The sequence below is a fragment of the Equus przewalskii genome, chromosome 31 (genome assembly GCF_037783145.1).
Source record: "Equus przewalskii isolate Varuska chromosome 31, EquPr2, whole genome shotgun sequence".
In the NCBI taxonomy this organism is placed as follows: domain Eukaryota; kingdom Metazoa; phylum Chordata; class Mammalia; order Perissodactyla; family Equidae; genus Equus; species Equus przewalskii.
Genome location: NC_091861.1, coordinates 20,939,111 through 20,965,282, shown reverse-complemented (window position 1 = coordinate 20,965,282; position 26,172 = coordinate 20,939,111). Strand labels below are relative to the sequence as shown.

The 26,172-nt window shown below is 36.5% G+C and overlaps 1 protein-coding gene and 1 long non-coding RNA gene across 2 annotated transcripts in view; one reads left to right on the top strand and one right to left on the bottom strand.

Moving 5' to 3' along the window:
• Positions 1 to 5,066: 5,066 nt before the first annotated feature.
• On the top strand, positions 5,067 to 24,573 carry LOC139080688 (uncharacterized). The gene is made up of 2 exons (XR_011535393.1): positions 5,067 to 5,520; positions 5,667 to 24,573. It is a non-coding gene; the product is annotated as an uncharacterized lncRNA (long non-coding RNA).
• RGS18 (regulator of G protein signaling 18) overlaps positions 23,610 to 26,172 on the bottom strand; it is a 23,113-nt gene continuing 20,550 nt past the window's right edge. The window contains exon 5 of the mRNA XM_008543193.2: positions 23,610 to 25,072. Within this exon, the coding sequence (XP_008541415.1) occupies positions 24,815 to 25,072 (258 nt within the window). The 3' untranslated portion in view covers positions 23,610 to 24,814. The remainder of the gene's footprint in view (positions 25,073 to 26,172) is intronic.

The following is a 26,172-nucleotide window of genomic DNA, read 5'->3' as shown; positions in this document are numbered from 1 at the left end:
AGAAATTTTGACCATTAAAAGATGGCAAATGTACATTAGGTTTGGTAAAAGTTTGCAGTTCAGATGTGAATACTAAGCATCGCTGAGGATATTAAAATTGTGATGATTTATATGAATCAAGACTTTGAATGGAAGAAAGCGCAAGATTTTAAGTTCATAGTAAATATGTGCACCAATGGCTGTATAACAGTATTCCCCATGTTGCGCTAAATTAAAAAGAATCCGCTCTGCAGTTTCCCAGAGATGTTTTCATCCAATGTTTGGGCTTCCTGAATTCAGGAAGATGAGAAGAACAAGTAAATTTTGCTATTGTGACCCAATTACTTTTCTTTTTTTTTTTTTAAAGATTTTATTTTTCTCTCTTCTCCCCAAAACCCTCCAGTATTTTAGTTGTGGTTCCTTCTAGTTGTGGCATGTGGGACGCCCCCTCAACGTGGCCTAACCAGCAGTGTCACGTCCACGCCCAGGATTTGAACCAGCAAAGCCCTGGGCTGCTGATGTGGAGAGCGAGCCCTTAACCACTCGGCCGTGGGGCCGGCCCCCGATTACTTTTCTTTGATTCCTGAATTATCTGCTCCTCTTCCCCCACTCACTTTTCTCAGCCATAGAGCGTACATTTCTTTCAAGGTTCTTGTGAGGAACAGGAAGACATACACATACATAAATTATCTACTTTAAGTCCTGGTGTGTAATAGATGCTCAAACAATGTGATTACTACGATCATTATTACTGTAATTTGTATACTTATTTGGCACTTAATTTTAGCAAATCACTATCATCTAATACTTACAATGAATCTTGTTTTTAATATATAATTCTTTTTACAGTTTTACTTGAGTGTCAATCATCTACTAGAGGAGTCTCATTCTTAAAACTTTATTTTTATTCAAAGATCTGTTCTTTTCTAAGATACCATATGACATACTGATTATCCATACTTGTCAGGAAAGAGGAATCAGTACTTTTAATATCAAATGTCTTGGCTTAGAGATCAAGCACAACTATTGACTTAAATCTACACTTGGAAAACGTTTTCGAGTACTATTTTGCTATTTATGAAATTGGCCAAGATCTTAATATGACAGAATTTTATTGTTATGCCTCAGTGGAATACTACGCTCAATATTTTGCTTGAATAAGTGGAAATAAACGAGGCTTTTATATTGTTTCAGATTACTAAAAAGCTTGATAGATACACGTTAGATTTACAGAGAAACAAAAGGTATTAAAAATGCATACAGATATCAAATATTGAGTATTTACTTTATTGCCTTGTTTGTACATATTGCTGTTAACTTGTGATGCGATTTACAGACTCTTGTATACCCAACAAAAATAATAAAAAATTGCATTTACAATACACTTTCAATCTGGGAGAAAAAGTTTTACTGGCTCTGTGATATATTTGTAAAGAAAAATACAAAATGCTATTGAGAAATACAAAAGAAAACCTTACTACACGTGTTCTTGTGAAGAGTAAAATTGTACAGACATGATTCCTTATAAGTATTTTATAGGTTTAGTGCACTTCTATCAATATGCTCTGGAGCCTTACAGCTATTTTCCCACTTCACGTATGTGGTTGGTTATTCAATGGGTGTTTGAAGGTTGACATGTGTGATTGTGTGGCCTCCTTTTACCCCAGCCTCAGAAAACCTTCATCTCAATTTTTAATTTCCATGCATTGTGTAAAGATCCACCCAAACAGCCAAACCAGCAACCAATCTGTAACCCTTTTGTGTTCCCCTCTGGGCCTTCTAAGGAATGCCCAAGTCTCCTTGTGTCTGATTCTAAATTGTTCTTCAACCCATCCAGTTTTTTAAATTCCTGTAGGAAGGAATTTTTCTTTTCTTTTCCTTTTTTTAAAAATTATTTTGGGGCCAGCCCCGTGGCCGAGTGGTTAAGTTCGCGCGCTCCGCTGCAGGCAGCCCAGTGTTTCGTTGGTTTGAATCCTGGGCACGGACATGGCACTGCTCATCAAACCACACTGAGGCAGCGTCCCACGTGCCACAACTAGAAGGACCCACAACGAAGAATATACAACTATGTACTGGGGGGATTTGGGGAGAAAAAGGAAAAAAATAAAATCTTAAAAAACAAATTATTTTATTAAGATATTATTGTCTTATAACTGTGTAAAATTCAGGTGTACATTATAATGTTTCAGTTTCTGTATACTGCATTGTGTTCACCACCAAAACTCTAATTTCTATCTGTCACCGTACATATGTGCCACTTTACCACTTTACCCTCCTCCCCGCCCCTTCTGCTCTGGAAACCACCAATCTGTTCTCCTTATCTATGTGTTTATCTTCCACATATGCATGAAATCATACGGTATTTGTCTTTTTCTGTCTGACTTTGCTTACCATAATACTGTCAGGGTTCATCCATGTTGTCGCAAATGGCACTATTTTGTCTTTTTTATGGATGAGTAGTATTCCATCCATTTTTTTTCTGTCTCCACTGCCAATTCACCACCATTTTTCCTGGATTACTGCTACAAAATTTTAATGATCTTTTTGCCCCTTGTCCTATTTTTCTCTATTTTCCTTAATGCTGACCCTAAAGACCTCTCTTGAAAAAAAAATCCATCATGTCATTTTCCCAGTTCATAAAACTTAATTGTGTTCTTTGGGTGTTAGAATAAAATCCAAACTTCTTAACATGGCTTGTAAGTCCAGAAATACCATCTCTGGTATCACCACTTAGCATACACTGTAGTTTTAACTATACTGGATCTTTCTGTTTCTCAAAGGACTTTTTCCTTGAAGGATGCTTTTTCCTGCATCCTGAGCTTTGCAATAGTTTCAATAGCTTTATTGAGATATAAATCATGTATCATACAATTCACTCATTTAAAGTGAAAAATTCAGTGACTGTTAGTGTATTTACAGAGTTGTGCAATCATCAACACAATCAATTTAAGCACACTTTTGTCACTCCCAAAAGAAAGCCCATAGCCATTAGCAATCATTCCCCATCTCTTACTAGTGCCCTCTGTCTCAAGTCACCACCCCCCAGCCCCGCTCAACTCTGAGCCACCACTATTCTACCTTCTGGCTATATGGATTTGCTTGTTGTGGACATGTCATATATGGAATCATACAATCACATCGACTTTCATGTCTGCATTCATTCAATTAACATCATGGTTTCAAGGCTCATCTATGTTGCAATACTTCCTTCCTTTATGTCGCCAAACAACATTCCATTGTATGGATATTACAGCATTTTATTTATCTGTTTATCAGTTGATAGGCTTTTGGGTTATTTCCACTTTTTGGCTGTTATGAATAGCGCTGCTATGAACGTTTGGGCATACATTGTTGTGTGGACATATATTTTCAGTTCTTTTGGGTGTATAATTTTCAGTGGAACTGCTGGGTCATATGGTAACTCTATATTTCACCTTTAGGAAACTGGCCGGGCAGTTTTCCAAAGCTGCTGCACCATTTTACACTTCCACCAGTCGTGTAGAAGGGTTCTACATTCTCCACATCCTCACCAATACTTACTATTTTTTGTCTTTGCAATGGCATCTTTTTTTTTTTTTCTGGAATTCAGTCCCCTTTTATGCTATCGTCTTTCTTCCTTTTCTGGGCTTCTCTGATTCATCCTTCAATTCTTACTTTAAATGTTACTTCCTCAAAAACTTGTCCCTGACATCCTCAGATGTTGGGTGTCTTTAAATTACCAATTGTCATGGCACCATGTATTTCGCAAAATCTGTTGTAATTAATGGTCTAATTGTCTGTCATTCCAGCCATACTCTAGCCTATGTGAAGCACTATGATTTTTTTTTTTTTACTGCTAAATCTGAGCATCGGGAACAATACCTAAAACCTGATAGATGCCCAAAATATTTGCCAAATGCTGGATAGAATGAAAATCAGACTCCACAATCTTTTATCTTTCCAAAACTCAGTAAGCATTGAATCCCTTTACAGTTTATCTCTAAGGCTCTTTCCCCAGTTGCATCATCCACAAAGCTCTCTCACAAATTCCCACCCCTATTTCCCGCTTCACGTACCATGATGTTCCATGGTACTCAGCATTCTCAGAATATGATGCGCACTTTGAAATGTCTAGGCTTTGGCTGTCTTTTCCTTCCATGGCTGAAATGCCCCTTTTTCATCTCGCTTATCTATATAATTCTGCTCAGCATACAAGATGCATCTCAATGCCACCTTGCTTTTGAAACAGTCTTGAAAGGAAGTTTCTTATACCTCTAGTATTCAAGCAATGATGATGTCGATGTCTGTACTGTGATATCCAGAGGCTGTTCAAGACAAATTCAAGAATCTCACTTTGTAAAAGCATCTTATAGTGGATTTGCATGTTGCTGTGTCACGGATTAGTTGAGATTACCATAGTAAAGACAGATTCCAAGGCCAGATACTGTGGAACTAGAATAAAGAAAGCAGACAACTTACCAATGATCTGTATCTGCCCAATAATAACTTGCACCTTTATTTTTTGTTTTTGTTACAAAGCCTTGTATCCGTGATGACTATCTAAAAACTCAAGGTGGTAGCCTGTTTTCATCAATTTTCCTTGACTCTCCTCTGTTATGCATCCTATTATCCTCACGGTAGGTTTAATTTATAACAGTTTTCTACTTTCACCTTGGTTTTGAAATATTGAAATTTTTATGGCAGAAATAGAATGTAAGTGCTCTGAATGCGCCTAGTAAGGGGGAAGAACAGAGAACGGTACAAAATAGTCCATAGATAAAAGAAGGCAGAAACAAAGCATAAATTGTTACCCCCTAAATTCTGAAGGCAGGTATGGTCCAACCTTTGTTATATATGTGACCCACTACGTTGAGCCTGCTTAGTGAATTTTAGTAACAACAAACTCATAAATGCACAGGGCGTATGTTTTATTCATTCTTTGTTTAGTCATTCTTATCATACTTTATGGCTAAAATAACTTCCTCTCAGATTAAAAATAAATCTTTCTTCTTTGATTGAAAGAGTATTAAATCTTTCTCTTTTTCAGCAGTTTGTGCCTATTAGCATATTTGAAATGAAAGAAAACTGTGTGTTCCTTCCTTTGATATTATAAAAGGTAATTAGATTATTTGCTAAGAAATTACTTTTCAGAATTAACTCTCCTCGTGGTTATTATTTTTCCCTCTGGCGGTACTTAAGTGATTTAATGTGCTTCCAATACCTTTGGCAACCATATAAAAATTCCAGGGTGGGATGAGTCAATGTTTACACAAGTAGAACTTTGAATGTTACAGGGACAGAGGTATAAATTTCTGAAAATTGAAATTCCAGGAAAACTCTTCCTCTTAAATTATCTTCCTTATTCATATAGTGCTGCAATTCTCCAGTGTCATGGAAGGAAGTGGATTTCTTTTCATTTTCTACACCGCAGGAAGATGCCGTGCATATGGGGGCAGTGACAGAATAATATTCATGTATCTGTGGTAAAGCTGAGTAACAGCAGCTACTGTGAGCTGGGCTATCTTGCTCTTCCACTGCCGCCACTTGCCCTCATAGGAAATGGTGAGTATAAAGTTTATCTTTAGAAAAGTCTTAAATTTATATAGACTTTTCTTTGTGTGTATACGGTTGTTAAAATAAATTGCCACTGTGTCTTCCACACCAAAGCTTCTTTACCTGCCCACTTTTTGCCCCATTTTGTCTCCCAGATGTATGAAGTCCCTTGAAGAGGCACCGGTGTTATCACTATGAAAGAGAAAGGAGTGCCTTCATGTTGCTAAAAACAGTCTTACTCCTTTTGGGATCTAGTACCCAAGCTGAACCCACAGCCCGCACGACCCACGCCTACCCCAGCTGGGGGATGTTGGCGGGAGCTCTCCGGATTGTCCCTGAGGAGCTGATGTTGCAGAATTGTCCAGCTGCTTATATATAAACTTGGCTTCAGTCGTGCAAGTGTCGTAAAACCGATAGTACCGGGGTCGCCTCCTCAGAGCCGGCATCAGTCCTAAAATTATGTTCTTCTTAACGTCTTCTGTGAATTAGCAACTTGGCTTCCAGGTAGACACGGCTATAAAAATACACATTGCTTCTTGTACACGTTTTCCGCCTGCGCCCATTTCACTCTCTAACTCTTCAGCATAATTCAAAATATATTATGCTAGCGTGTGAAAGATTTTGTGGGGTTGGATGGGAGTAAGAAGTAAATCTTAGTGTTATTTACCTTCTCACTTTGATACTTTTCTTTGACTGCCAAGCGAAGGTGTGGGTGACATTTGAAGTACGGTTAACTGATTTGCAAGAAGCTGTTTTTTACATAATTCTAGAGGCGTTTAAAAGTATGAGTGGGCTTTGCGCAGCAGGTGGTGAATGGCAGCTGTTCGGGTAGAATAGGAATGAGAATATCAGACACCTCCACATTATAAAAGTTTCAAAAACAAAATATGTTGGGTCTGATATATGACAATGCATATGAAATTATCTATTACTTTTTTTAACCTTCTGTTTTTCTTCTTTTTTAAGTTCTGGATATATTTCTTCTGTAGTTTTAATTTAAGACTAAAAATATTTTAGATAAAATGGACAGTTTTAATTTAATATTCTGAATAAACCCTTTCATCAATGGTATAGTTGTAGATTTAAACGGTTCGGAATTTGTACTTCTCATTTGTCATTTTAATTAGGAAAGTAATGGGGAGGGGACATTGTAATTGGAACAACTCTGAATTTGAGCTTGGATCTGACTTCTAATCCCATTTCACCCACTGTCATCTATTGTAGTTAAAACAGGAGTGGATATTTAAAACAATTTTTAGTGTGAAATTTTTTTGTTAAGATTGGCCCTGAGCTGACATCTGTTGCCAATCTTCCTCTTTTTTTTTTCTTCTCCTCAAAGCCCCCCAGTATGTAGTTGTATATTCTAGTTGCAGGTCCTTCCGGCTCTGCCATGTGGGACGCTGCCTCAGCGTGACTTGCTGAGTGGTGCTAGGTCTGTGCCCAGGGTCTTAACCAATGAAATCCTGACCACCAAAGTGGAATGCACGAACTTAACCACTCCACCACGGGGCCGGCCGCTAGTGTGAACTCTTGAGAAAGTCAATTTCTGCTTTTCAGCTCAGACATCCATTGATTATTTTACTGAAACTTTTTTCAGTTTCTACTATGTATGAGACCCCATGTTGTATACAACGATGAATAAACCATAGTTAGAATCTTCAATGAGCCTTTCGTAGAGGGAGAATAACGAGATGTAATGTAAGTGATCATAAATATGTATAGAGAATAATTGCATCAGACTGTGGTCAATGTGTTTTTAGAATTTAGAGCATTTACGACAGTCAGGAGTTGAAATGCAAAAAGGGAGAGATCACTGTACTTATCTTGAGGAATGTCTACTGTTTCTACAAGAGATAAGAGATGGGAAGTCTTAAAGAATGCTATCAGCACAAATTTGGAGAATAGAAAGTATGGAGTGTGGTATGTGCAGAGGACTGCACAAGTTTCAATTTAGAGTCAGGAAGTATTTCGCAGAGAGTAGTGTTGAGACAAGGCCAAAAGAGAATATGTGTTCCCCAGTACATAGCAAAGGCAGAGTCAGGCGATGTGGGGTAGGCCAGACAATAAAAAAAATTTTCTTGATGATAAAATAAAAGAGTTTCCCTTTATTAGGTAAGTACCGTAAGCCTTGAATGCAGTGAATGTTAAACAAATAGTAATTGGATAAATGTCTTATCTCATTTAGTTCCCTCAAACAATTAAATGAAGGAGGAATAATTGTTTTCATTTTACAGATGAGAAAACTTCTGAGGAAAAAGCAATTAGCAACTTGGGCAAATCCATACAACAATTAAGTTTTAGAACAGATTTAAAATCAGTTTCATTATATTCTAGTTTCCATGGTTATAACCACTATACATTCCTGCGTACCCCGGGAAGGGCATTCAAATACTGTAATACTTACAGGCTCAAAGCTGTACTAGTCACTAAAGAACTAGAGTAGAGGGGGCTGGCCTGGTGGTGTAGTGGTTAAGTTCGCACTTTCTGCTTCTCAGCAGCCCAGGGTTCGCCGGTTCGGATCCCGGATGCGGACATGGCACCACTTGGCACGCCATGCTGTGGTAGGCATCCCACATATAAAGTAGAGGAATATGGGCATGATGTTAGCTCAGGGCCAGGCTTCCTCAGCAAAAAGAGGAGGACTGGCAGTAGTTAGCTCAGGGGCTAATCTTCCTCAAAAAAAAAAAAAAAAAAAGAACTAGAGTGCAAAGCAGAGAAACCAGCCGAGGGAAATGATGAACCAAACCAGCTTTGGATCTTCCCCGAGAAGGACTTGACGCAGAGTTGATGCTTCACTGATCTGAAGTTACCGTCCGCCTGATAGTGACAGCTAAACTCTGGGGTAGGGACAGTAAGCTAGATAGGTGATTAGAACTGCCGTAATTGTTGCCAAAAAATTTCACACTATCTTCACTATGAGTTAATTCCTATAGAAATAAAAGTTGAAGTCATTCTATAGAGAGTCCTCGTTATCTGGTCTGTTTAGTCTACCCTTAACTGATCTGTTAGAATCCATCTGGTCTAGGTATAAATCTGCTAATTCATTCTAACTCATGACTTTCAAAAGACAGTATAAGGATAAATTGAGATGAATGGAATCCACATTTTAAATTTAAAAGAGAAAACTGGATACTGCAATTAAACAGTTAAATACATATAAATACGTAAATATATACCATATATAAAAATATTATTCAAATGAGGGGCTGGCCCCATGGCACAGCAGTTAAATTCGCACATTTCACTTTGGTGGCCCGGGGTTCTCCGGTTCGGCTCCTGGGTGCGGACATGGTACCACTTGGCAAGCCATGCTGTGGTAGGCGTCCCACCTATGAAGTAGAGGAAGATGGACATGGGATGTCAGCTCAGGGCCAGTCTTCCTCAGCAAGAAGAGGAGAATTGGCAGCAGATCTTGGCTCAGGGCTAATCTTCCTCCAAAAAAAATTGTACAAATGAGATATTCCCATAAACAAATGTATAAATATCTCAACATATATCCCAAGACTCCCCTCCAACCCCATTTGAATGTGGTTCATTTTAACTCAGTTAGCAATAACTCAGAACAACATGTACATAATCCTGCTGACATCATTTATGTATATTATAGTTTAAAAGAAGTATGCATATTTTGTATTAAATAAGCTGCTCAACAAACTCTATGATTGGGAAAATCTCTTTTTAGTTCTAAACACTCAGCTTACTAATGAAATACTGAAATACAAACCATATACCCTATGCTGACCTGCCCACCCCGCTTCACTCCATTAAAAAAAAACTACTTCATCAAAATTTTTTTAAATTTCTAAATAAAAATATTCTGTGTATTCATTCATGGAATTGATATTCGTCTTGTGTCAGTGTTAGTATAAGTCAGTCACTATCATAGTTTTTCATATATATTATATCATTTAATCGTCACCCATGTTAAAATTATAAAATTGAAATTGCAATATCCCTAAGCTAGTAGTGGCCATGGAACACAGGTCTGGCCAATGTCCTTAGGCAGAAGTCCTTTGGGAGGGTGTCCTTCCAGAAAGGAGGGTGGTGCTTTGCTAGGAGGAAGCTCTTTGCATTATTTCCTCGACCTTCCTTCTCTCTTCTCTGTTGCCCAAGCAAACATCAGCCTATAATTACTGCCGCCTATTGCAATCATGAGGACAAAGGGCATACAAGAAGGAAAATAAAGGAAAAAGATAAAAGGAACCTAGCCCACAGATGTCAGATGGAGCCACCAGACCAGCTGTCGCCTGCATATGATGTGAGAAAAATAAAGCTGTTATCTTTTTAAGCCACAGTTAGTTTTGACTAATGAAATGATTCCACAGTTAGAAAATGAAAGGCTGGGATGAAACATGGGTATGGTGACTCCAATGCTGTAGGTTTTTCCGCTTTGCCAAACTGTGTTTACATCCTTCAGGAACTCACAGACTTCATGGAAAGACAGGCGACTAAACAGCTACAGTAATGGTGGCTGGGATATTACTGCTATAATTATTGTAAGCAGAGTTTCAGAAACACTTCTTTCCCACATACGATTCTTTTTCATGGGCTTCTAAATTTTGGAGAACTAATCTTGGGAGAATTCATTTGCCCTTTTACCACCTTTCAATCCCTCTCTACTTATCCTTCTAGAATGTGTCTCCTAGTGGGTGAGACGGAATTTGGGTGACAAGATAAAGAAGGAAAATGTTCAGAGAGGTTAGAAAAATATAGGTCTTTAAGTGAAAGATATTTGCTTCCTAAATTTACGTCTGGGTTTTTTTTTATGTATTTGTTTTCAGAAGTCATAGAATTGTTTAAATTGCTAATAATTTTAATGTACATGAAAGAGTTGTTCAGAAGTTCAAATACATGGTGTCATGCAAGCTGTTTCTAAAACAGTTTTTACTGTGTATCAATCTCCAAATCACAATTACAGTAGATGTTTCTAGACATGTCAGCTGCTTCCTGGTTTAGATTCCATGCAGAACCCCAATGGTAGCTTCTAATTGACAGTTTATTATTCTACTTCAAGCTAAAGGCAGCTGGAGGTGTGTATGTGGGATACGAAAAGCACATGTGTTACCTATGTTCTTTTTCAAATCAAATCCTAGTCGGGATTCACTGGATTTTTTGAAAAGGTGTGTGTCTATTCTTCAGGTGTAGAGTATTTTTTCCTTCTCTAATTGCAACCTGATTCAAGGGTTTTGCTTCCTACAGTCGTTATGCAGGGCAACAGGCAATTGGAAATTAGAATTTCAATCTAACAATTGTCTCTTTTGGAGGCCTATAGAAACTGGTGGTAAAACAATAATAAAATGATTAAGTTAGACAAGACTTCAATCTGACATCTGTCTCAGGAATTCTAAATATGAATAATAAAGCTAGGATTAAATATAAGGTTGCATTTTAATTTATTATACTACTTGAAATTATGAAACTATAATCAACGATGAGTCTGACGCTTGTTGAAATTAAGGGTAAAACGATGCTTATAAAAATGTCATTTACTATCCATTTCTAGCACGGACCACTCCTAACATTTTAAAAGATGGAGGAAGATATTTGACCTGAGGAAATAACTAAAAATTGTCTGTTCTTAAATAGGACACTATGGCAGTATATTTGGATAAGCGTGAGTCTATAAATAAAATCATTAAAATGCCTTTTGTTAATAGTAATCTTCTTTTGCATTTGCAAATGCGCTTCCTTCAAGAGGCTTAAAGTGCTTTTTAAATATCTTTGTACTGCTTTACAGTAACTCTGTGAAAAATGAAACAGATCTCTTCTCCAAAAATGTCATTGCCAAAAGAATTTTCTCTGTGGGAATAAATGACCTAACCTTGAAAAAATAGCCCCCAAAAATCTATTGCTACTTTTGTCTGCCTCAAAGTGTACAGTCAGATCAATGGTCCCGTTGAACTTTGCACTGGTCTGAAGTCATCTGATGTATTTGATCAATTTTGGGTGTGACGTTTTTACAAGATTTGCCAATGTTTTAGTCGATCATCTAATTGATCAGCTCATGTATTCCCAGCACTCTTTTCTATGTTCATGATATATAATAGTTGTTTAATACATATTTAATACCTGAAATAATATCAGATGATGACTATAGAAATTCCATAAAATGTGTACACATAAATGGTCTGGAGATTTAAAGAAATTTATTAGGGTTTTTATTGTTGCATAACAAACTACCACAAAGTGAGCAGTGGGTCAGGATTCTGGGTAGGGGCTCAACTGAGTTCTCTGCTCACATTCCCCTGGGCTGAAATCAATGTATTGGCTGGGGTTGTACAACCATTGGAGTGATTGTCTCATCGTAGTTTGCTATATAATATAATCTACCCACGGGTGTGACTACCCGTCATATGCACAGGTTACACCCACATTCAAGGGTAGATGGTTATACAAGGCCTGTACTCCAGGGAGCAAGAATCTGGAGACTCTTGGGGGCCATCTTAGAGTTCTGCTTAGCACAATAAACAAGCATGTGCGTGGACACACAAACACATACACACACGGAGGCAAAATCAAGGAAAACCATCATTTAAATATTGTCACTGCTTCTTTACCATTATCTCCTTTTAGAAATAGAGATAGGAAAAGAGGATTGACAGTTCTTTTCCACCTGTACTCCGGCTATTCGGAAATTGACCTATTTCGTGGAGTAAGCTCACATTTATTGAGAGCTTATTATGTGCCAGGCATTTATCAAAATTCTTTAGACACATTAGTTCCTTGAATCCTCCAGAAACTGTGTAAGGAAGGTAACATCATCACCTTTTTTATAGAAGAAAAACAGGCACAAAGAGATGAAGTTGGTTGTCATAGTCAACACAATGGTAAGTGCCAATGATAAGATATTATGATAAAAACATGTTATGCACTCAATAAATGTAGTTATTAATTTTATTATTACGTAGGATTACTTGAAAAGAAAATGGTATGGAAAAACCTAAAGGACACGAATACATACATTAACTAGCACTGTTGCTGTTTTATGTTAGGACTGCTCTAGGATAGTACCATCCCAGAGGAGTATAGGGTCAAACTGGGAAAGAATTTCTAATTCAAAGCAACTTCTGTTAGCAGTGCTTGTAGTGCAGCCCAGCGTCTCAGTATATTGACTAAGAAAACCCAGGAACAAAAAAAGACCAAATTTTAAAATGACCAGAAAAACTAAAACAGAAGCAAACCACCACTGGGTAAGGTCTCCATTCTATTTGAGAAAGAAGATAGTGGATGAAAAGCATTTAACCCAGGTTTCACTTAGTGGCATGACCTGACTTTGACCTCATGGAAAAGAAGCTAACTGAAATCATGCAAAAGATGCTTGGTTTCTCTCAAAGCTTGATTTTGGCTCTTCCAATGGAAATCTGGACAATGTCCTCTCTGGTTCCCAAGGGTTGATTGTGAGGTAGTCACGTTATTGTGTCTTTTCCCCAATCTCTTATCACCATGTCCTCTGCCCCCAAGTAATGATTGTTCCCTCAACACACTGTTTTCATCTAGGCAGAGACTACAAAGCCCAAGAAACTACTAGAAATCTGGACTCTTTGTTGGCATTGCTCTAGGGGGTGGAGGTGGCTGTGGAAGAAGAGAGGAAGCCACAGGAGATAAAGAGATGTTGTAGGACATTTGATACCCAAAACCCGAATGCTACAGGGGGAAGCCTGGGAGCAGGCCATGCCAGGCAATGTGCCTTTCTTAGGCGTTGAAGAACTCAGACCGGCAGAGAAACAGGATCATGTCTCTGAATTAATATTTTGGAGAATCCTTCATAAAATTTCAAGAAACTCTTTCACACACTCAATAGGGTTCCAGAAAGTCAGACTTCTCTGTCAAGAAATGTAGAGAATTATTAGTTATTCTGATTTGAAGGGAACAGAGTAGGAATCGGTTAAGTGACTCAGCAAGAGACTGTCATTGTATGCCACTTTTATTAAAGTAATTTGATGTTAAGATAAAGAAGTAACAGATCAACAGATGTCTGCCACACTATTGTGAATAAGAATGCAAGTTTAATCCTGTTCAAATAGCTCAACGTGGGACATAGCCAATAAAGAAATGTGTGTGAGTTTCCATGGTTTAAAAAATACTCAAGTTTGGTGAGATGTAAAGAGAGAATCAGCGTAAATATAAAACTGACTTAGAATTACTTGATTAGTAGAACTGCGCAGAGAATTGTGTTAATAGTTAACAAATAATATTGATAAACATTTTGTAAAGCCAACGAACATATGAAGGAGGCAATATGAAGATTGCTAATTCTTAGAACTTATTATCCGACAGGATTCTCTCTTCGTGTCTCAGAATGAGAGTATGTTAGTTGACATCATCAAAAAAGTTTGTTGTAATTGTTGAGTCATTTCCCATAATAATTGCTTTTCTAGCCCTGAGGTTGGTTCTAAAGCTTGAATTATGAATACTTCATATTATAATATTTTCATGTTCCATGTGCATACCTCATGCAAATTAACTTTCTTATAGCCTCGCATTGACCTTTACCTCATTGAAGGAAATTAAATTGTAAAATGAATCTGCTTGGGAAAATCTGTTTCAGAAAATGTCTCTTCCTCTACATCGTTGAGGTTTAAGAGAAGCCTTTAGCATTCCAAGTCTTTGATCCTCTTATATAATGAAATAAAAATATAGACAATTGGTAAAAAATTAAAATATTTTGCTTTTCTCAGGATGAAAATGAAATAACAACATTCAAATATTGGAATATAACAGAAAAGAAAAAAGTACTTGTAACAGTTAGCTCTTAATATTTTCAGGATTTCAGGGTGCTTTTCATGCCATATACTGGCATATTTGACATTTTCCTTAGGCTGCTCAAAATTGGTGAGACTCATTTTGAGACAAAGACATTTCAATTCTGTAAATATCTGAAAATCCTTGATTTGTACTTCCGATAATATATTCACCATTAAGAAACAAAAACACCTCAAATACCTAGAAACAGAAAAGATATGTTTTTTTGCATGTAGTTACAAATAACAAACTATTCTCTGTTTTATCTGAAAGTGTTTTAGAATCGCTTTTCAATCTCTGATGATTTCTGAGGAAAATAAAACTGCGGGTTGTGTATTTTCTGTTCATGAAATCTCAACTGCTTCCTAAAATTCACAAATGTAACCTTGTGTTGCCTGGTGGCACCAATAGTAAAGAAGGAGGAGAACGTTGGACTTCCCATGCACCATTTATTTTAAATTCACATTGCGTCTTATTTCCAAAACTCTGAAATCGTATTGTTACTGAGCAAGAGCTCACCGCCCAATGCGCACAAATCCAATACCATGGTACACCTGTCTTTGAAAGAAGAAGCAGTTTATTCTGCAATTGATTGGGAAGGAGGCAGAAGGACGGGCTCTCCCTGATGCAGGGCTTGGGGCAGAAGCCTGGGATGTGGGATGGGATGAAGGGCCAGGTGGTCTGAAGTGTGGGGATAGATGATTGTAGGCAAGGAGAAGTGAGGTAATTGATGATCTGGGCAAGCGTAGTCCGCCTTCATGGCTCTTCATAGGATGCGTGTTCACAAAACGGTGGTGTTTGGAGTTTTTAGCCATTGGATGTCAAAAAAGTTCTTTTATGGGCATTTGTATAACCCTGAGGATTGGTGGTCTTGGCTGACCTGAATTGAACAAGGGGTCGTTCCTGAAAAACCACTCTTAGTTGCGCTGTTGATAAGATGGGGTCAGTTGAACTGGTCCTAGAGGGCCCATGATTATAATATTACGTGGAGTTTACTTCTTTTATCTCCACATCCTGACTCAATTTTCATTTAAAGTGCTTTGTAATGTAACATCTTGCAAGGAATCAAAAATAGAAGTATCGGTGTTTATTTTCACACCCAGGAGTAGTTTAGTTTGTAAGCCAGGTTTAAAGGGAACACACCTATATAGAAAGAGTTCATAGACTTTGAGATAATCTCAATAAATTATTACTTATTTTAGGAAGATGAAATCTGAGAGATGAAATAAACAATTTATAAAATCACATGAGGCTCAGTTGGTTTTTCAGGAATTTTAATTTTAAAAGAAGGGGGCTGGCCTGGTGGTATGTTGGTTAAATTTGCACGCTCTGTTTTGTGGGCCTGGGGTTCGCAGGTTCAGATCCCAAGCATGGACCTACTCACTGCTCATCAAGCCATGCTGTAATGGCATCCCACATACAAAATAGAGGAAGATGGGCACAGATGTTAGCTCAAGCAAAAAGAGGAGGATTGGCACAGCTGTTAGCTCAAGGCCAATCTTCCTCACCCCCCAAAAAAAGATATAGAAGAAAGAATAGCATACGAATTAGTAAAATTGCCAGACTTGTTGACTTCAAGGGTTGTAAAACAAAAAATATAGATTCAATAACTGTTTAATAAAGTCTATGTCCAGTTACATATAATGTATTACTACATGTACAAAATTCTTTCCTATTTGAGGAAGTTTTCAGAGATTAATTCTCTGATTCTCCCAGAAAACTCTGCTCTACCCACCCCCCCCATTTCTGTTAAAACCTACCTTTCCTTCTGTGTGATTCATTGCTTTACTATGGTTTTAAATGTTCCTTTATTTTACGTAGTGTAATTAGAGGTTTTTAAAAGGATATAATCATCAAAAACTTTCAAATGCCGAATATGATTTTACATTTGGCATCTGAACCTTTTTTTTCTCATTGAGGTGAAGTCTGGTCTGAATCATCACTTACCCTTTGAAGAGACTTAAGCAAACAACCCATTTTATATCTTTGCTCAAGACTCAGGCTTACAGCATGGAAGAGAAAAATCAACCTCTGGGGTCAAAACTTATAATTTACATTTTCACTTTTTATACTATTAATTTTAGCCAGTATTAGTCATTCCAGTGTTTATTTTATAGCTGTATCAGAATCTTGGAAGCAAGTATATGTGGCCTATATAAAGTATTAAAGAGAAGCAATGAGACTTCTTTATAAAACAAAAGAATAAATAAACAGCTCCAATTAAGTCTTATAAAAATTATTCAACCAAAAATCTAAAAATTAAGGTAAACTTTATTTAAAAATGAATTTAGAAATTAACTCATTTAATATGACACATATCCTCAGTATAAAAGCCAAAGATAGAACTACCTAAAGTTAGTATTTTACAGTTGAGTAGTTATTAAATTAAACATGCAATTTGAATGTGAAACATATTATTAAATATCTCAGTACTTCCAAAAATCTGGAAGCTTGGAATTGTGTTCATATATATATATGTACACAGATGACTAAAACTTTAATACTGTTATGAATTATGACTAACATATTCAGATACTATGCAGATAAACGTAATTAATTTGCTTCATTTCTTCCATAAAATGACTTTCTCTGAATTTTCATTGCTCCAAAGGTTACCATTCAATTACGTTGTAGTATCTTTAGCATTTTATAAATAAAATTAAATTAAGAGTAATTGACTTTAATATAGTTTGCATTTCTCTCAACAATTATGTATGTGTATGTGTATATTACTAACATAATATCAGCAAAAGTAAATTTGAAGGAACGAATCTAGGTTCACATTGAGTTCTGATTATGTTTAATTTTCAGTAAAACAGACAAGATGACTTTCTTGACAAGATGGTGCATTTGGTATACTCTTCTGATACTATGTTTTGTGTGTTTTGTGAGACACTCAGACTCAGTAGGCACAAATAAATTATTGATGAGATGAAGAAGTAAATATATTGGTTGATATCTGAGTCATGATTTCACTCAAATTCTTTATTTTCATTCTAAATTATTCTAGAGATGACTTTATTATTTTGACATAAAGTGTGAAAGGTTGATGGAGCATGAGCTCTAAATCTCCTTCCACACTAGGGTTCAGTGATGGAATAAAATATCAGAAATCTGCAAATTGCCCAATGCAGGTTCCCAGTGATGACGTGGGTTTCCCGCATCACAACAAGGTCATGCTTTGGATAGAAAATATCAAATCTTGCTGATCTTTTCTTATTCAGAAGCATCCCACAATGCTTTATTTGTAATAAAATACTGCCTTTTAGAAGCCATTGTTGCATCCTTCGTGTTTGTCTTTCTGCTTTCCTCTTCTTCATCCCTTATCTTCATACCTTTTGTAACCCGATAATTCTTTTTTCACATACTCTGTCTAGAATTTACCTCAAATATATCATCACCTGTCATTTTTGAGATTCAGCTGTATTCTATTCATGGCTCCACTGCTCGTTCATTGAGTTCACATTGATATCACGTTACATTTTTAAAATTAAGAGAATTTATTTTTTTAAACATTAATGCTACTTAAAAAACTCTTTATTGTAATCACTAGGCAGAATTCTCTGGTAATTAGTGTTCATATCCAAAATCTGATGTTTGAATGACGAAAATTTTAAGTAGATTTTAAAAAGATAAGAAGGAAAGATACACATGTGCTAAAAGGCTTATTTCTGGGTTGAAGGATTAAAGGGTTTCTTTTTCTCTTCACACTCTTCATGTATTGTATTTATTTGTCTTTATGTCATATGTAGAGTTAAAAATGTTATCTCCTTGATATGTCTACTCTATAGTACTTTTTGAAAAACATATTAGACATTGTGGTTCAGATTATCATAATTTTCATTTTTCTATAATGTATGTTTTTGGTCCAGAATCTCTACATTGCTTTTGTTGCCAATGTATATATCCTTGAAATGCAGGGATTTTTTATTTCCATGTAACCTTTATGGTTGACTTCAAGATCACACATCTCAAACATTTGCTGGAAAATTAGCTCTGAAATATTATATGTGCTGTGATAATTACTCAACTCCACCTTTTTTTTTTTTTAAAGATTTTATTTTTTCCTTTTCCTCCTCAAAGCCCCCCAGTACATAGTTGTATATTCTTCGTTGTGGGTCCTTCTAGTTGTAGCATGTGGGACACTGCCTCAGCGTGGTTTGATGAGCAGTGCCATGTCCGTGCCCAGGATTCGAACCAAGGAAACACTGGGCCGCCTGCAGCGGAGCGCACAGACTTAACCACTTAGCCACGGGGCCAGCCCCTCAACTCCACCTTTAAAGATGCATTTTCTGACTCAGACATTCGAGGAAATGAAGGCCAATAAGTTACTCCTAAATCTCTAAAGGCTTAAGAGTTTCTGTACGAAAAATGAGAAAATGACAATGAAATGATATCATTTCCAGTCTTAGGCAGATACTGACAGTTGCCAGAATAAACACAATCATTAATATTTGCAATATTCAGGGATTAAAAAAATGCTTCTTTTCAGAAACTTTTTTTCTTTTTTCTTTTTTGCTGAAGAAGATTTGCCCTGAGCTAACATCCATGCCCATCTTCCTCTATCTTGTTGGCCACCAACAAGTGGTGTAGGTCCGCACCCAGGAACCAAACCCAGCTGCTGAAGTGGAGCACACCAAACTTAACCACTGGGCCATGGGGCTGGCCCCCAGAAACATGGTTTTTTAAAGCACAATTACTATTTTGTTGATTTCTTTCCAGTTACTTTTATCTGTTATTTATAATCCTAATTTTTTAATCAAAGTCTTCTATAAAGTATAAATATTGTCTTGTTATGTCACCTCAAACATTGCCTAAGGGCTTCTTCAATGAGGAAGAAATAGTGGTATTGTGTGGCAGAGAAAATAAGCTTTACCTAGTAGACTAGAGCATAATTATAATCATTATTATTATCCTTTAAAAATCTAACTATTGATATATTTTTATATTTGTCTATAAATAATACCATGAAAATTTGTTTTACTTACAAATTCCTGGCAAAATAGCCACCTGGAGAAAAAACTAAATGAAAAACAGAATAGAATTTGCTACCCTAAATTGGCTAGCAAAGAATAAATTAATGGAACAAATTGCCATTATGGTTTTGTTTGTGATCATGTGACTTTTTTTAGATAATGTGTTTATTAGTCACAGTAGATACTCTCATGAATAATATCAATAAATAAAATTCTATGGGTTGATTTATGATTTTTCAATGAATTTACTTTGTAGTGTCAGGTATCATATATCTGATTTTTTTGGTTGATGTTCATTTATCAGTGTCTCTTTATACTCTGCTTTTCATTTTTCTACCTAAAATGTATTTCCAAAGACTTTATGTTAAGAAATTTTCTGTGGATAAAACCGAAATAGATTTGTAGGAGCTCTACCTAAAGGGAGAGAGTAATGAATCACGTTGCAATGTGAATGAAGTTCATTTATCTATACCATGAGATCGATTCGGGTTTCCAGAGATTGGCATTTTCAAGCAGATTTCAACAGAGAGATAGCAATTCAACACCTAATCCCCCACTACAAAACATACTCAGACGGATGTGAAGTCACAAGTGAAGTGAAGACACAAAAGTGTGACTCTGGTGTTTTACTGCATTGTGTGATACCGTGCTGCCATCTTTTACAGGTAGGAAAGGCAAGATATACAGGAATGTTTTGCATGTTATATTGAAATGACTGGTTTATGCATTTGCCTACATAGGAATATCACTGGGTGTAGTATCCTCAAGGAGGGACTCTGCACAACAGTATTCACCTTTCATTCCTACCTTCTGGTACACTGACTAGAATGGAAGTGAAGCTATAGCAAAGGTTTATTTATTTATTTATTTATTTATTGAGGAAGATTAGCCTTGAGCTAACATGTGCTGCCAATCCTCCTCTTTTTGCTGAGGAAGCCTGGCCCTGAGCTAACATCTGTGCCCATCTTCCTCTACTTTATATGCTGAACACCTACCACAGCATGGCTTGACAAGTGGTGTGTAGGTCTGCGCCCAGGATCCGAACTGGCAAGCCCTGGGCCGGCAAAGCGGAACGTGCGAACATAAGCACTGCACCACCGGGCTGGCCCCAGTAAATGTTTATTGAACTACAGGGGCTCTGCATGATTAAATAAGGATAAATTATGTACGGGCTGAGCTATAGGTTATTAAAGAAATATATTACTGCTATCATTAATACTGATTTGACCTCTTTTGAGTTCATGTTTAAGTATTCCAATTTCTCTGCATGTAACAATAGCTCAGTGTTCAGAAAATAGTTGTTGGGTTTCACAAGTCGAAGATAGTCTTTCTAAACGTTTTCCTTTCACTTCCCTGCTCTACTAAATAGTCTATTAAGCACAATTTTGATATTTTTTTAGTAGCTCCAAATTTAACAATGTTTCAGTCTTCATTTTTTCTACAACTAATGTTTATTTCCTGCATGTAGGTAAAGATATCTGAAAACAGGTGAACAGGCTATCCAAAAATTAATACTGTTGTTTTTACTAAATGTATGATATTTAAAGTATTTCCCTTGGTTCTTACTTCGAAAAGTTGCATTTCTACTACAGAAAATTCAATTAGAAGGCAAGTTTCCACGGAAATGTGTGGATTTTCTATAAAATGATTATATCCTTTAAAATCACAGTTCATCCTGGCTCTTTATTTTTCAAAAGCAATATTTTACTACTTGTGTGTTTATATATGTGGTTATACTTTTAGTTAGTTCAGTTTTTATTTTATGCAAAATTTGTGCAAGTTGGTGAGTCTACTGTGTTTCTCTGAAACGAATGAAGAAATTAACTACTCAACTCCTAGCTTCAAAAGATGAGTGATCTCAGCACCTTCAGTCATAGATGGATTTGCTATTTGGGATAAATATGAAGGAATGTCTTGTTTAAAGCATGACTTTCAGCTGTGTATTTTAGAACGCAAACTTTATCAGAGAAAGTACCATGAAGAAAGTTTCTTTCTCTCTCCCTTTCACTCCTTCTGTTTGATTCACTTCTGAATGACCAGCAGCTAACAGTACTGATCAAGTACGCAGCTTTCAGTAAACGTTTGTTCATTCATTCAACATGTCACAGGAGAGGAATTTGAACATGTTACATTACCCTTTATTTTCATTGTTGAAAAGAGTTCAGGTGACATAGATGAACAAACTTGTGGAAAAATTGGCAAGGGTTTTTGTTTTGTTTTCTTTTTTAGACAGATGATAATTAAAGAGCAGCAAAATTATATATAAAGCCATTTAATATGACACAATGATAATAAATTCAATGCGTTTAAATTTATCAATTTTCTTAAGTCTGCAAGCATTTCGAGGGGTATATATTTTCAATATGCTTTGTTCTCTTTTTTTCTCTTAAAGGAGGGCTATACTGCACATAACTAAAAAGTTAAATTTTTTCAGCTTTGTCTTTAGAAGAATTTTTAAGCTTTTAATGTTCCAATATTTTTCATTTAGCTAAAATGTCATTATTTACTTTTGTATACAGTGCAAAATTATAAAAGATTTAGTGAGGGCCACAGCTGTCCCCAGATTTTATTCAAGAAATCTCATTACTCTCAAAAGATATTTGTTTGATTTTTAAGCTAGGTGCTATTAGGAAACATATATCCTAATTAAATGTGATACTTAAATACAGGGAATAATTTCCATAATCATGTCCTCTCACTAAAGTCAATTAATCTATCCTTGGCACTTTACCAGTATTTTCAAGTTTAATCATCTTAAGAACACTGTAAAAGTTTTATTCCAATATTACAAACCAAAAGTTGAAATTCAGAATACTTAAATAACTTTCCAAACACTGCATTTGATAAGTGGCAGAGCCAGGATTCCAGTAAAAACATGTCATATTTGAAAGCCTTTCGTCTTTGCTGAAATCCTATACTTCCTGCTTCATAATACTTCCTATGGTTTCCACTTGATTCCACAGTCCTTTACTGAGCTTCTGTTATGGAGAAAATCTGACAGTCTAGGTATTGACTTTGTCTATGGGCTTCAAGATACATCAAATTATCTAATTCAACCCAACTCCATCTTTAAAGATGTTTTTAGTTGTGACTGGCCGAAAAAAATGGAAGCTATATTTCCTGTGATTTCTTTCCTCCCATGTATTTCTAAGTTTTCTTCTAAAAAATTGCTCCTTATTCTGAGACCAATATCCCATAGTAATTTTTAATCTGAAATAGTCCTTCATTAACCTTAATTATTTGCCTCTTTTCCTTGCTTGGGCATCAAGAGGAACTCTCGAGAATATCAGATCATCTGCTTAGAACCAGTATGTGTTGGGACCATAAAAAGATTAGAAATTAGAAATCCTGAGTCGTTATCTTGAAAAAATGTGTAGGGTAAGGATGCTTAGAAGTTAAACAAGTTTCTGAGGATCGGACATCTGGTTCGGGAGCCCAGGTGCTGAGCATCTCAGTGTCTCAGGCTTTCATTATATGTTTCTTTGATTCCTTCAGCCAGTGTTCAGTACCATCTGCACATTTTTACTTGGCTGCTTTCATTTCTCCAATTATTTAGTCTGTTTTCTTTATTTGGCTATGTCACTCCTCTGCAGATACAAGCTCCTTAGTCAGCGATTAACTTCATCAAAAAGTCCTGGTAGGTTTTTGAAGGGTCTCATTGAATATTTCATAATTTAAACAAGACAGTAGATGCTTCTGAAATTATGACAGATAAAAAAGATACATAATACTTATCTGTGGTCTTAGAACAATGCTGTTAAAGTCAGCCCATGATTTTTTCTGATGAGATCAGAGAGTTTGTATCAAGTCTTAATTCTGTGTATAAAACAATCAAACTCTTTGAAAACAGACAGCCACCAAAAAAGAAAATACAAATCAGCCAAAGAAAAATTAAAAATAACATTCCTAGCTCTTCTTTGAAAGGCATGGTACCGTTTTTTCATGTTTGAAACAGTATAAGGAATTGATTTAGCATTAAGGTCAGTGACAAAATACCTCAATTAATACCTTCTATCCCAATATCATTCTTTTTTTTTAAAGATTGACACCTGAGCTAACATCTGTTGCCAATCTTCTTCTTCTTCTTCTTCTCCCTAAAGCCCCCAAGTATGTAGTTGTATATCTAGTTGTGGTCCTTCTGGTTGTGCTATGTGGGACGCCACCTCAGCATGGCTTGATGAGCGGTGCCAGGTCTGCACTCAGGATTCAAACTGGCGAAACCCTGGGCCACTGAAGCGGAGCATTCGAACTTAACCATTTGGCCATGGGGCCAGCCCCAATATCATTCTAAAATAGGAAAATATGTCTATGTCTCATTTGATGACAGGAAGGATAATCAATAATCAGTGAGAGCATTTAGTGGTCAAATAAACTGTTGAATGAATGGAGAAATTAAAATATTTATTCTTATAGGTGATCTACGATTTTTACATTTTACATTTCAACTAAAATAACATTTGCCAAAGGCAAATGTATGGCATCTTTAAATACAGACACTTACAGACCATGTAACACATATCTAAAATTAAATATTTCCCTAAAGTAGAGACATACATACTAATTAGCATAATCTTATTTGAATAATATAGTACTAAGTGATTCAATCAGATTCGGAAGAAGACTGTGATGGCTGGCGGAATACTTCCTGAATATGAGCCAATGCGGCAGATGCCTGATCTCTAGGACCTCAAACTCCTTGCTTCTTTACCTCCTCCCATTTCTAATTTTTGCCCTAATCCTAAAAGTCCAAAGACGAGGGCTAATTACTCCTGAAATAAACCTCCTCTGGTGGCCATTCAAATGACTGACTGCCGCTATCTCAGTAGCAACTTCTCTTTGCTCCACTCAGTCCTAACGTGGAGCTATGCCTCATCTGGGCATGTTTCCGTGACCAGCAGGAGTGTGCTCCGTATAACTGGGTAAGTCCATGCTCCCTTAGGAATGAACCCAAATGTGGACCACATTCTCAATCAGCAACCTAGGTTACGCTTAACCCGGAAGTTCTATAGAGATGAACGTGCCCTCCCAAACGTTCCTGTTGATGGCTTATAGCTAGAAGTTAGAAAAATTGGTGTTTTTGAGCCAGGGTTAGTAACCCAAGAATAAATGTTTGTTCTCTCCCATTGTGAGAGCTAGACCACTTCCATACTCTCTAAAACTGAGATAGAGTCTTCACCATTATGAAAAATGTTGTCTGAATATATGATATCTGAGCATTATGTTTTTTATATCTAGAAGAAAATCCAAACTAGATGTTTGGTCACACTGTTGACAATTTTACAAAAGCTTAAACTTTACTTAGCTTTACAATCTTGTAAAACATTGTTATTACTTCATTACTGCCTTTTAATTAAGTAATAAGTTTTTATGATTATGAATGGTGTGAAGTCAAATGGAAGGTTTTACAGAATATGTTGGCAGAGACAGTATGCACTGTTAGAATAAAAGTTTTGATTTACATTTTTAAAATCCTTTCGCATGATGTGTTTTATTTTAAAAGATGTACCCATTTGTTGACATAAACATGCTATATCTTAGAAGCAAATGTACAAGTTTGCCATCAAAACGAGCAAAATTAATTTTCTTTATAACCAAATGGCAACATCTGACTTTACATCCTGGAATTCATTGTAGGTAAATGAACGTGACCGTCTTCTAAGATTTGTTGGCCTCTGAGGTCTTCCTTCTGTCAAGTCTAAATAGATGTCAGATTTCAGAAAACGTGTGTAACTGTCTTGTTCCATAAGCTGATATACTCTGCTTTGTGCAGCATCAAAACTGTGGAGAGTGGGTTTGGTGATGCTCTTGGCAATGATTTCTTTGGTGTGGAAATCAAGGTTAACCTGGATAATAATGAAAAAAGTGCAATTATAGCCAATCTACTTCAGTAAACATGCTTGAGAAACGAACAGTACAGGGCTGACCCAATGCTCAAGTAGGGGTAGGGCACTTGGCCACTTGGGTGCTTTTCCTGTTATGGGTCTAGGGATCCAATGATTTACTCTGGGATGGCATCTCATCTGGCTCTTCTCTCCCTATACTCCTGGTCTTTCACTTTCTCTGCCAATTTAGAATAACGGAGTATTAATGGTACATGCCATAGAGATCATTAGCTTCAACTCATTTTCAAGTGGAAACTCAACTTCATAGAAATTAAATTATTATTATTATTTTTGTGTGTGCGTGTGAGGAAGATTGTCCCTGAGCTAACATCTGTGCCAATCTTCTTCTATTTTGCATGTGGGACGCCACCACAGCACGGCTTGATGAGCAGTATGTAGGTCTGTGCCCAAGATCCAAACCTGCAAACACCGGGCTGCTGTAGTGGAGCATGCAAACTTAACCACCATGCCACTACACCAGAAAGATATAAAATATTTTAATGCTGTTTATCAATGCACTGATGACATATCTGGTTCTGATGTGGTGAGTTTTTAGGAAGAGGTTCTTCCTCTTCCCTGGTGAGTAGCACCATACAACTAGCTGCCTTTGTTTACCTGTGTGTAAGGTTGGCCATGGGGAAGACAGAATAATTAATTACAACAGAAAACAGATTGAAACATAATGAAACAAGGAAAACAACTATCATTTCATGTGGAACAATATCTACAGGAACAATGCTACCCCATGGACAATCTAATTTACAGTCAAACAGGTCTCTTAACAGTGATAGATGACCAGCTCTACCACCGCACTGAAGAGACACTTTATTGAACACATAAAAATATAGAAACTCTCTTTAATTCACGTTTGAGGAAAGCCAAGTAATATTTTCTAGTTTTATAGCCATTTTAGCAATTGTTTCAAACAATTACCTCATACTGAACTTGCAGTCAAAGAAAATCACAATTGTGTTTTCACTTGAACCATTGCCAAATTAGGTTTACCTCGTCTCTCTATAATGAAATTTTCTTTTAGTCTACTTTAAGATGGAGAGAGAATC